This window comes from Phaethon lepturus, unplaced genomic scaffold (genome assembly GCF_000687285.1).
Source record: "Phaethon lepturus isolate BGI_N335 unplaced genomic scaffold, ASM68728v1 scaffold45261, whole genome shotgun sequence".
Taxonomy (NCBI): Eukaryota; Metazoa; Chordata; class Aves; order Phaethontiformes; family Phaethontidae; genus Phaethon; species Phaethon lepturus.
In genome coordinates this window covers 37,860-50,743 of record NW_010520879.1, presented here as the reverse complement: position 1 = coordinate 50,743, position 12,884 = coordinate 37,860, and the positions used below count along the sequence as shown (strand labels likewise).

The window sequence follows — 12,884 nt, the reverse complement described above, 5'->3', positions numbered from 1 at the left end:
CAGGAGGAGGAGAGATCAGCCTTACCCCAACCTGACCTGAGCTTTAGTGGTTAGAGCACTCGTGAAAACTGAGGCGTGAGGCTGTGAGATCCGTCAGCCTCCCTTGCCAAGTGAGAGCTGATAGTGGTCCACATACAACAGGAGGGAAACCGCACCGCTGCATTTTTTGATGTTTTCCGTGATATTGGGCGCAGCACTGCCTGTAGGTAGCTATGTGGGGACAAGGGTGAGTGGATTGAGCTTTTTTCAGATTTGGATAAAGGAATTCAGGTTAAAAGTATTTCTGATAGTGCTGTTACAAAATGGTGATTCAAGAAAAGTGATTTTCACAATTTTTGTAGCATAGGTGCGCATTTCCTACCATGTGAGATTTCAGAAGACTGTAAACAACATTCCAGCCATACTTTTGCCGTGGCTGGATATGGACTTTCTGGAGCCTTTAAATGGTTTTACAATGTGTGTTTATTTTAATGGGAGGGTGAAATATCTCACTGAAATATCTCATATTCAACTGGGTGGAACCCATACAACCACAAGCAGTGAAGATTTTTACATGCCCAATGGGTTTGGGGAGGTTTGTTCTGAAAACTGGCTTGTAATGTCCCTCTGATCCATCCTCTTCCAGCCATACGTGCAAATGAGAAGACTGCACAGCCAGGAGGAGTAGAAGCCAAATGGTGTTTCTCTAGCAAAATGCGATGTTATCTTCGCAAAAAACTAGTGTAATGAGATATATAGTCAATAGTGTGACTTACGTACATCCTACACCAGTGTCAATACTCACTTAGGCTGAAATCCTGGAAACTGAACTCTGAGATACACCAGGAGATGCTGTACTCTTCCTTCCCCATCCCTACAAGGAGGACATGTTGTTTTAGGGTTTTAAGACACAGTGATTCATGAGTCACAGGCAGTTCACTTCTTGCAGGACTGATTCGGGGTTCTCACTGAATATCAGACATTGGATTTGATGAGACAGGGGGACTACTTTTAAAATGGGAAACATTTGTGACATCTTAAGATACTACTTAGTCATGCTGGTGGAGATGTTTGCTCAACACTCAGATAGGCATCTAGCAGGGATCTCTGTGGTTTTTTAACTTCTGAGAAGGTGTGCTGAAACCTCCTTTTTCTGACCTTCCCCATGAGGAAGCAAGTACGTGTGCAGAGCTTGATGTGTACCAAAATGGGTTAGCAATGTAATTCAGATACCCATGCTGACCTAAAAGGGATCTTATGTGACTTCTAGGTCACTGAGATCAGAGGCAAGTGCCACCAGAGCTAGAGTTGTGGGTGGCTGTCCGTAACATGGTCTGTTCAGTAAAAGGGTATAAAGACAGCATTTGTTATTTACTGCCTGCAACCCCATTGTTTCCTGTAATTTCAAATTCCAGTAGAGAATATACTACTAAACCGAAGGCTTGGGCTGAAAACATCTTGAAATTGAACGCAGTGTTCCCTTTTTATTATTTTACAACTAGAGACTTACGTGCATGTGTCACTGCTTTGTGCCAACAGAAGACTCAAACCTGCTCTCAGTAGTGCTGGCTTGTTGGGTCTTTGACATAGAGGATTTTGTAATTAATTTTATTTTAAAAAGAAATGTGTCCTAAGTATGTGTAAATACAAAGTTTCTGTCTGGCAGGTTCTTCTGTCTGTAGCTGCAAGAATTGGGTTACACTGATACTGTCACCCTTGTTAAAAAACCAAAACCCCTTGTCCCATTGCAAGCATATTTTGCTTAGTGCATCACAAAGTTTTTATAGTATAGGTGGGGATAGCAGGAGGGGAAGACAATGCTGAGACACTAAGCATACTAAGGAGACTGGTTATACCTGTTGACTACAATCCGATGATAAAAACACTGAACAATAAATGTGAAAAACACATGAATCAACAGACCGCATGCTTATTTTTAACATTAACATTAACATTAACATTAGCCTTAACATTAACATTAACATTAACATTAACATTAACATTAACATTAACATTAACAATATATGTGTATCCACATAATTTGAAATATGCAGTGTATTGGATTGTGCAGTATTACGAAGTATAGCATTGCAATGCTTTAAGAATTTCTTTGTCCTTGAACTCGTTATTTTTGTCACAGATAATTTGATTTTAGCAATATATGCTGTGATTTTCCTTAGGCTCATTTTTCAGTTAAGGTCCTAAATGAGGAATATATTCTTCCTGCTCCAGTCTCACCACATATGATCTCAAGTCGTACTGTGAAAGCATTGTACTATTATTTTATTAGTATAAGGCAAAATCAGTGGTCAAGACTGCCTGCAGAGTACCAGTGCTGTTCTTTGAGTGGTCTTCGATGGACTTGAAAACCAGATATGAAGCTGACAGCTGCTGATGGCAGGTCTTAATGTTGCTTTCCAAACACCCAGCTGACACACGTTGCATGTGATTGCTCCCTCGTGCATGTTGTCTGTAGATGTGAGAATGTACAACTATTGATAAGTACCCAAGTTTTCCATGAAGAACCTCTTGGAGGTCTTTCTAATTTGTGTTTTCTCACTTTCTTTTGCAACAACATTTGAGTTTCACTCTTCTTTAAGAGTGGGAAACATTGAAGCTTTTAAATGTGTTGTATAGAAAATGATGCAATTCTGGAAGGTGATGAAAGCACCTGGTAAAGTTTTCATCAAGCTCCACCTTCACTGACATCAAGAGGAGTTTTTAGTACTTTAGGACTTTAATATACCACTTGAAGAGGATTATTGGGTTTAAATGATGTATTATATGTTGAATGCTAAAAGCACTAGAAGCCATCAGCAAGGTTTACAGGCTCACACTAGGTCAAAAATGCTAGTCCCATGTGTTTTATTTTCGCCTCTTATTTTTCCCTGAATCTCCTAGCCAGGTACTCGTAGGTTCCTTGCTGCATCAATACCTGAGCACTTGCCAAAGTTAGAGATAGTCTGCTGCTCTTCTGTTTTCCTTGTTTGTGTCAGCTGGTGTGAGTAGATTGCTTGAGATATGTAGATTACTCTTGGGGATCTTCAGTATTTAGTTGAGTAAGTTCAGTACAAATAAATAGTGCTGCTGTTTTACAACACGCAAGATCACTCTGGGTCTGTACTTCTGGCCAGTAACTTCCCTGTGATGAAAAGTGTTTGATTATAGAAATCTAGGAGCAAATAATGATTAAGAGGCTGCCTGGAGTCTTTCAACCTGGTTGATTCCTCATTTTTGTTGCTTGAAGTCTACTTGTGCTCTACAAGCATTACATTTAAAGGCAGCATTGGAAAGGGTAGAAACTGTAGCAGCAACCCAAGGCCATGCCTTGTGGGGGCAGTGGGAACAGGCTGCTGATGCCCTTGTGTGCTCTCAGAGCATTGGTGGCTTGGGCACAGGTGGGGAAGGTGCAACAGAAGGTGAAGCCACAAAGTCAACTGCAGATATTAGCTTCTCTCAGGTAGTAGCTGTGTTAGGCACAATACAGAAGTTGGGCTAATCCATAAAAGAAGTTGACATTTCCAGTTGCTGACTGTATGCTGACTTGCTCATCTCAGCTGTCTCTAGCAATTTACAACTCTGTTCTCCTATATGTAAGACAGCTTCAATTTGTTGGAATGGTTTAAGACTAGAACTTGAAATGATGCCTGAAACCTGAAGAGAAATCATTGCAGTTGTAGTTTCAAAATCATCAGTGACAGAGTAGTGGTCTGGAAGAAGAGTCAGGGGAAGGAGAGAACATGATCTGGACCAACAATTTGAACACAGTCCCAACAGCAACTGGGATCATTGCACAATAATCCCAGTCATGATTTTTGCCCGCAATTGCAGGCAACTAGTATTGTTTACCTATTTCTTCCAATTCCCTGTTCCCATGATAGAGGTTAACAGGCCTTTTAAAAGATTTCATAATACAAGATGATGATGGTGGTTTTTGCTTTTTAAAGAGAAGGGGAAAAAAAGCTTAAACATGACCACATGTTACATGATACTTTGGTAGCACGTACATGAAGTTTAAACTCTACAATTTATTTAAGAATAAAAATGTGTTCCAAGATCTTTCAAGTCTCCTGAAAACTAGTAGGAAATCTGGAGATTCCTCCTTTCCCTCAGTATGAGCAGTCAAACTTAAAATGGGGATTTGGTTTCCATTGAATGCTTGTTCAATTTGTGTCTGGCACCGGCTGTCTGTCCGTCGGTAGTTTTGGGAACCGTGGGGACTGAACTCTGAACTGCAATTCCATCCTTCACCACTGCAAAATACTTCCATGGGCCTGTACCAAAATCGCTACCCATGCTTCCTCCTCTTTCTCAGCAACGAAATCACAGAAATGGGAGTACGTCACTGTAGCTGATTACTAACAGTAATTATAAAGAACGCTCAGTATGTATTTTCCTCATATGCTTAGAAAACCTTTTTTTTTCAATCTGTGGGAACTATGGGTACTTTTTCTAGTGGTACACCCAAATTCATACAGAGTAGCTGACGTGGCAGTGTAAGTATACAGATACTCCTGCACACGTTCCTTATATAATATAGAAATATATTTTGTTTGACAGCATCATAATGCAAAAGCATTGTAAAAATGACAGCCCTTCCCTGGGGTCAGATCTTTACAGCTAGGACACAGCACAACTTTAGGTTTTGCTAGTAGGGTAGTTCCAGAGTTTCTTGAATTATGATGGCTTCATTAAAACAAAAAGCATGAAAAAACCTTAGGAAACCAGAACAGGGATATGTAGAAATTAAACTGAAAAAAATAGATATCTGAGAGGTTTTTTCTAGCTTGTGGGAAAGTATTTAAGCTAAATGACTTTATCTTAAAGAAATAAATGTTATGAGGACATTTATAAATATTTAGAGTAGTAATGCAGAAATATAGAACAACTAAATCTACGATGTGTTTATACTTTAGAAAAGGCCTCTGGTTGACAACAGAGAGCAAATAACATGAGAAAATCTCTCTGACAGCTAGACAGAGAAGCCATTTGCCTCATCTGAACTTCTACCGTAGCTACCCCGGTGCCGACATGGAGAAGAGCAGTGTTTGTGGGCGCGTAGGATGGCTTCACTCACCCTCAACCCTCCGGAGGCAGCGGGGATCAAGCCACCGGCCCACACGTCCCTCCCAGCCGGTCCTGATGCCCCAGGTGTCAGGAAGCTGTTTCTAAAAGGCTTTTCTTTATAGGGTTATTGAAGTGAAAATGTAGTAGTAACTGCGACAATTCCCCACTTAAGTTAGGTGAAAAATGAGCACTGAGATCATCAGGGAGAGGGAACCCACGTGCATCAAAGCCAGGGTGCGGAGTGCACGGAACAGCAGCGGTGAGCATCTAGAAAAGTTGCTGACTTTACGAAATTCAAGTGCAGGTGCAGAGAACAGCTTGTTTAGCAAGGTTTTGCAGCCTGACTTTCAGAGGATGTTGGTTGGAAACTGTACCCCAGGAGTTTAAGCTTTGCTTTTTAGACAGGTCATCTCCTTCTTCATGAATATTGAGGAAGATTTAATGTAGACAGGACCTTTCTAGCCACAGCTGGTGATTACAGTAGCTTGAGGAATGCTCTTGACATGACAGAATCCTTTATAAAAAGCAGAAAAGGCAAATGCATTTTAAAAATAATAAATCAGGTACTTATTTATGAAGCTTTTTTCATATGCGGCTTTCATGCAGTAACATGCATGAAACATGCAAGAACTCAGAATCACCAAGGAAAAAACATTGCTATTAAGCACTCAGTTTCAGAATTGATTTTCATATATAGCAAAAAAGAGGAATTTTGCACATAGGACCATAGGATTCACAAGAGCCAGATTTCCGAGCAAGGATGATATAACATCATCGGGTGTAAAGACCAAACAGGGTATTGGTCACCTTTGCTGCTGAAGTTGTTGATGTGCCTGGCCTCTTAAACACCAGTATGGTTGGTCTGAAAGGGAGATTGTGCATTTGCTGCATGTTAGCTTAGATCTGTAACATGGGATTTGGTTGGAGCTTAGGTGCCTCACTCCTTTTTTGTTTTTGTCTCCAGTTCCCGGTGCACTGTTTGCAGATGTAAGATCAGAAGAGTTGGTGTCACCTCTGCCTGAGAACTGATCAAGTCAGTTCACTCCCTTATGATGGAGTTTCAGAAAGCTTTAGAGTTTAGGTGTTTGGCCTGAAATCCGCATGGTTGGTACTTGGGTTACGTTTGGGCTATGGTCACTGCTGATGCACACACGATGCGAATGGTTCCCGTGGGGCAGGAATTGCCAACACCTTGTGAGTCAAACTCTCCAATTCCAATCCCCCCACTTCCCTCCCAGACATGGTAGGAGCCTCTCACCAGGGTCTCACAAGTGAGGTTATCAGCACCAGGTTATTCAGGATGCTCCTTGTTGGTCACCTTCAGTTTCTCCATCAGCCTTTCCACCGGATCAGTTCAGGGGTACCAGAGCGGCCAGGAGAGTTTGTGTGACGGGGTCAGGGTGTGGGACATACTGTTGGTACTTCTGATCCCAGCCTGTGTCAAGCCCAAATTACACAGGGATGAGAACTGTTTGCAGTGAGGGCATAGGTGAAACATACTTGTCTACCCTGACCAGGGTTTAGCTTCAGATCAACCATGACAGCCTGTTATGCACCAAAATATGAGTGCACTGGAAGTGAGTTTGGGAAAGCGACTGTTGGAACTGGGCAGGGAGAGCTTCTGCTCTGCTTATTTCAGCCAGACTGGCTCACAAGCACTCCCACTCTCTAGATTTACTTTTTTCCACTGTTTCCTGCCCTGGCAGTCAGGTCTGAGATGGGGGGAAAGAGGGATAGCTGGTGACGTGACACAGATAGAAAGCAGCATGTTTTTAAAAGAGCAAATGCATTATAAATATATACATATATCTTTTGCCTGTGATATTGTTTCATTTAGATCACTAGAAATGAAGTGAAAAAATCCATGCAGTTTTCCTCGTTTATGTTTTGCCTTTACGTTTTGCCCTGTGCCAGCACAGGTAATGGAAATCTTTGAGGTCAACCTCACTTTCAGGCCCTCCTTTGCCTCGTGAGTCAGGGATGCTGCAAGGAAAACGCATGTCTGTTTTCAAACCAGTTTTCATTTGAATTTGCGAATGATGTGGAAATGCTTCTGTTCGCCTTGAGTTTGACCGAAGCCCGTTTTTACAAATGGTAGGACCAAGTTAAGGCAGCCACGGGGTTTTGGATCCAGCACTTGGGACGTGCTGCTCCTGGAGCCTGGAGCGCAGAGCCTCCCTCGCGTGCAGTGCAGGGCGCGGGGCAAGGCTTGCCCCGCGGCCACGGGGGTTGGTGCCAGCCCGAATTGCAGCCCTGGGTGAAGTCTCAGCAGTCACCGAGGTTAGCTCGTACCTCCAGGGTTTAGGACAGCACGTCTCTGCTTCCTAAAAGAGGCCTTGCAAACAGAAGAAACTATTTTCTGCATTTTCTGTGTGCACCTAGTGACACTATTTTAATGGCATGAACTGGACAACACACGTTATTCGTGTCTGTTTATCTCTCTCGGTTTTGGCCTTCAAATTGTTTCGGTATCGTACGGCTGCACGGATGTACTTGCTGTCTGGCGCGACCGAGAAGGAACATAAATCTGTAGTTCACCTTGGCCAACAGATAGTGTTGGGTTCATTTTCTGACTGGCCTATGTTAATCAGGTATCCAGCTCTCCTAGCTGTAAATCAGGCAGTTGATTAATAATCACAGAGAGACAGATAATTAGTACTGGCATGTAGCTGTTTTATGGACCTCTCTTTTCTGGGAGCCAAATCCAACCATATGGAAAAATGTAGCTGACACACTATAAATATGATTCCACTTAGACAGTCATCTCTTCTGTTTTCTGTTATCACAGCAGTGTCAGCACAAGGAAAACAATGAAAGTGAAGAGATGCTGTTGCAGACTTTATTGCAAGTTTGAGAGCTTGGGACTTCTTTTTCTTCTTCAAGGACACTGTGTTAATCTGAAGAAAGAGGGCTTGTTTTGTGTTCATTTATGCCTGCCACAATTATTTAAGAAATAGCTTCAGTGCTCATACTTGAAGAGCTTTGGTCTCTTTTAACTATTTCTGGCAGAGTTAGAAAGATATGCCTTGTGCTTTGTATCATGACAACTTGTCTTCTCCAATAAGCCACATCTTAAACTGCGTCACTCAGCCCTCTCTGCATTCAGAGTAACTGTCTTCTGGTCATTGCTGTTTGGATTGATGCTGTTAACTGGGTGTCTGCAGTACAGCCAGCAGCAGCAAGTGAGGATTTCCACAGAAAGTGAGGGCTTTAGTGGTGAAGTGCAGATGGGCACCAGGCAGCAACTGAATCCATGTAGCTGGAGTCTTTGGGTAGAGCCACTTCTGATCTTCAAGTTGATCTTCATGCAACCCACCAAAAATAAAAAAGATATGCATTTGAGGACCCATTCACAAGGCTGGTGTTCTAATATCAGCTAAAACTGAAACTTTACTGGCACAGTGCAAACAGAGGCAAATAAAATCTGGAGTAGGAATATCTCTTATCGTATTCTCAGTCTTTTCAGGATCTCTGTAAGGCAGAGGCTGTCTTTTGAGAATAGCAGACAGTTCACCCTGAAGCCATTTCTTTGTGTTTGTTTCATTGTGTTGGCTTTTTAGACTATTTTTAAATATTTTGTTGAGCGTTTGTAGGCTGGATTAGTAAATGTTACCTTACTGCAAGATGGAGAGGTCAAGGACAGGTTCCCAAAATGCTGTGTTGGAGAATTTTAGGTAGGCTGCAAGAGGAGAAGGCCTTTGTGGTTCTGTTCCGTATGAAACATAAAGGAGAGCATCCTGCCACAGTGTGGAATGCTGCGGGGTGAGGAAGTCACACTTCTTTTTCAGGAAGGGATAGGAAAATGCCTGCTGCAGGGGAGGCAGAAGGCCTCTACTGAGAAAGCTCTTCTTTTCTGTTTTACATTATTATTTTTGCAGTCTTGTCTTGGAATAGGTGTCCCAAATAACTTTTTGTTGGTCTTTTGAAATAGTTGACCAACCTTCTCTTCCATAGGAGTATTTTCATTTGAGACTCCTCATTTGGCTTGTGAAAGGTTTTAGAAATAACTTCAGCCACAGCCATTCCCATCCAAACCTTAAAGCGTATACAAAGCCCTTACAACTTTTGTAAAGTTGCAAACCTTACAAGTTGCATCAATACGATATGGTTTGGGTTGGGGTTTTTTTTTTCCCTCTTTAAGAAGAAAGTTGTCAGAAGTGGTATGAGGTAAATGATGGTAAGTCATAATTTAGCACTAAAAAAGTTTTTAGTTTAGTTGCCTCTGATAAAAAGCCAATACCATAAGAGAAATTAAACTACTTCTCCAAAGCTGATATAAAGAGCTCTGTGACTTGTCCTCACCTCATCCTTCCGCCCCTAGAACTGCTTCCATAAAACATTTCTCTTCCAAGGCCTCCATTGAGTGTACTTCTTTTTCTGACACTTAACCCACTAGCATGGCATACTGTATGCATTATGCATTGCCTTTTGTGCATGCCATATATTATGAAGAGCTTTCTATCCCTAAGGGTTTCTGCAGCTATTTCTGTGACTTTATCCTACAGGGCACATTTATGAAAGTCATCAGTTAGGCTTTACGATGAAGAAAGAGATAACAGTAACTGAAAGTAGGCCAAGCTCATTAGATTATGAGTAAAAGGAAGATTTTTTTTTTTTTTTAATGCAGAATGAGGTTGTAGTGGGTGGGCACTGGGAAGAAGTGGTGTTGGAGAAAAGTCACAGGTTCTGTGTCCTTGGGCCACTCTGTCTTTTCAGTTGTTTTATAGCTTTAATTAAATACTGACTCATGAAGAGCACAGCCATCTTTAATTTTATTCAAGTGTCTTTCTTTAACAAGTCTTAAGAAAGAAATCATAGAATCATAGAACGTTTGGGTTGGAAGGGACCTTATAAGATGATCTAGTCCAATCCCCCTGCAATGAGCAGGGACATCTTCAACTAGATCAGGTTGCTCAGAGCCCTGTCCAACATGACCTTGAGTCTTTCCAGTGATGGAGCATCTACCACCTCTCTGGGCAACCTGTGCCACGGTTTTACCACGTTCATTGTGAAAAATTTCTTCCTTACATCTAGCCTAAGTCCACACTCTTTTAGTTTAAAACCATTACCCCTTGTCCTGTTGCAACAGGCTCTGCTAAAAAATCTGTCCTTGTCTTCCTTATAAGACCGCTTTAAATACTGGAAGGCTGCAATAAGGTCTCCCTCGAGCCTTCTCTTCTCCAGGCTAAACAACGCCAGCTCCCTCAGCCTGTCCTCATAGGAGAAGTGTTCCATCCCTCGGATCATTTTTGTGGCCCTCCCCTGGACCTGCTCCAACAGGTCCATGTCTTTCCTGTGCTGAGGGCTCCAGAGCTTGACGCAGGACTCCAGTTGGGGTCTCACCCTCTAGCAGAGTAGAGGGGCAGAATCCCCTCCCTCAAATGCTATATGTGGTCCTGCCTTTGCTGACAAGAATAAACATAGAGATGACAGTTGGGACCACAAGTAAGTTGTTTCAAAGCAGGCTTGTAGTTTGCCTCTTACAATGCAATCTCTTCAGCTCTTCTGGGAACATGTGTGTCTCCACCAGAAACGGAGGATTTTGTCACTGTGGAGGTTGAATCAGGGTTTAGGGTTTGGATTTTCCTCCAGAATTATTTTAGAACCAGCCTTGAGCTCCCCAATTGAATCCCAGACTGGCTCAAGGACCTTAGTCTGAGGACCTGCACTCAGTCATTTGATGTGAGCCCTGCACTCCCTCCTTGGCTCTGGCAGGGCTGAGGGGCCAGTGGGACCCCCCACTACCTCTTGTATCTCTTCCTCCATCAAGGCGATGATCCCTCTATTTTAGTGTCTCAACTGAGCTGGAATAGCAGAGCTGGAAATTCATCTCCATGGCTGAATTTGAAAACAATTCATCAGGTGCAGTTCAAGTAGTAAAAGGTCTGTACAGGCACTGCATGGGGACTTGAGTCCCACAGACCCTGAGCGTTTGACTCCCACCTGCAACCCTCTCTTCACCCACTGCATTGGCCTCTACCTGAAGGGCAGACCCTGCCTCCTGCATGAAAGACCACAATGCTGTGGTCCCGGTGCAACTGCCTTGGTGACCGGGAAGGCTCCTCAGGGTGCAGGGCTGGGTAAGGTGCCTTTTATTTCACCAGCAGACCTGAAGAAGTTGTCAGGTCTCACCCTGCTCTCCATTAACCAGAGGCAAGGTGGAAATTACAGACCGTAGCCTTTGACTAAATTAGCCACCTGCTATTCCTGTCCTCTTGCATCCTGTTGTGGTTTAACCCCAGCCAGCAACTAAGCACCACGCAGCTGCTTGCTCACTCCCCCACGGTGGGATGGGGGGAAGAGAATTGGAAAAGTAAGTGTGAGAAAAATTGTGGGTTGAGATAAAGACAGTTTAAGAGATGAAGAAAAATCTGCACATGCAAGCAAAGCAAAACCAGGAACTCATTCACCACTCCCCATGGGCAGGCAGGTGTTCAGCCATCTCCAGGGAAGCAGGGCTCTATCACGTGTAATGGTTTCTTGGGAAGACAGATGCCATCACTCCGAACGTCCCTCCACCTCTTCCTTCTTCTTCCCCCAGCTTTATATACTGAGCATGACGTCATATGGTATGGAAAATCCCTTTGGCCAGCCTGGGTCAGCTGTCCTGGCTGTGTCCCCTCCCAGCTTCCCGTGCACCCCCAGCCTGCTCGCTGGCAGGCCAGCACGAGAAGTTGGACTGTCCTTGACTGCTCAGTAACAACTCAAAACATCAGCACGTTATCAACAGTTTCTCCCTCACGCTAGCTTCTGTGAAGAAAAATAACTCTATCCCAGCTGAAAACAGGACACATCCGCGGTAACTATTTATACACATGAGACTACACACAAGGCTACTGTTCTTTATTTTTTCTTGACCAGCAGTAGCCTTTCCATGTAAGGTGGTAACCCAGCTACTTTGAAGGACAAATTTCCTTCTTTCTGGTTGTGTAACATGATGGGACTGGCATTTTTCCTTCTTGTTAAGCATCCGTATTTCATCAGCCACTGCGATCATCACAGTTTGTACTCCAAATGATTCCTTGGCACCGGATAATTTCCATAAGTACACAACATTTACATACAATTTGTTATCATGTCTCCCTTTCCCTCCTTTCTCCTTAGATGTAAGGGAGCATCCCACTACGGCCTTACCAAGGAACGGAAGAGGCGTTCCCAAGACTGGTCTCCGGACCATGGCTCCAGCTTAGCAGTAGCTGCCCTGGGCCCTGAGCTCTCGGCAGCTGCAGCCATCGCCTTAATGACAGATGAGCCGGGGCTAGTGAACCCAGCCTTCAGCCCCACCTCGGAGGACAGCCAGTCAGGCAGTAGCCCCGGAGATCTGCACCGCAGCAACCGAAACAGAAGTAAGAACTAAAAGTGGTGGTTTCAGAGCCTGTTGGCGTCTTTCAGCATTCATTTTCTGTGAAACATATGTTGTTGGAGGCTTTAAAAAAAAAAAGGGAGAGTGAAAGCTTTAATTTTACATGGCTTATCAAATTATGCACTCAGTGACCCAATAGATTTGAGGTGAAAAACAAATTTGTTTGGCCGGGGGCAGCATCAAGCTGAAGACAGACTAGCTGCACACATGGAAACCACAGGTCTTAAGATAGATTATTTAGGCAAGTCATCTCAGTTGGAAGAGCAAATGGTATGTGTGATGTGCCAGGGAGATGGTGTAGCTGTGTAATAGCTTCACCAAAACACGGTGGCCCAAGTAACCCTCATAGATCACGCCACGGGCACCTACCCAAAAGGCTGTTGGGAACTGTGTTTGGCAGCTGCCAAGTATTTGCAGGAAAACAAAACTTAAGAAGTGCTTTGGGAGCTTGGGGGATGTTTGCCAGCCTCCCAGG

General features: G+C 43.4%; 1 protein-coding gene across 2 annotated transcripts in view; it reads left to right on the top strand.

Annotated features, from left to right (window-relative positions):
• LNX1 (ligand of numb-protein X 1, E3 ubiquitin protein ligase) overlaps window positions 1-12,884 on the top strand; it is a 70,281-nt gene that overhangs the window by 22,060 nt on the left and 35,337 nt on the right. For both annotated transcript variants that reach the window (XM_010297524.1, XM_010297525.1), the window contains exon 2: window positions 12,151-12,392. In XM_010297524.1, the coding sequence (XP_010295826.1) occupies window positions 12,151-12,392 (242 nt within the window). The remainder of the gene's footprint in view (window positions 1-12,150; window positions 12,393-12,884) is intronic.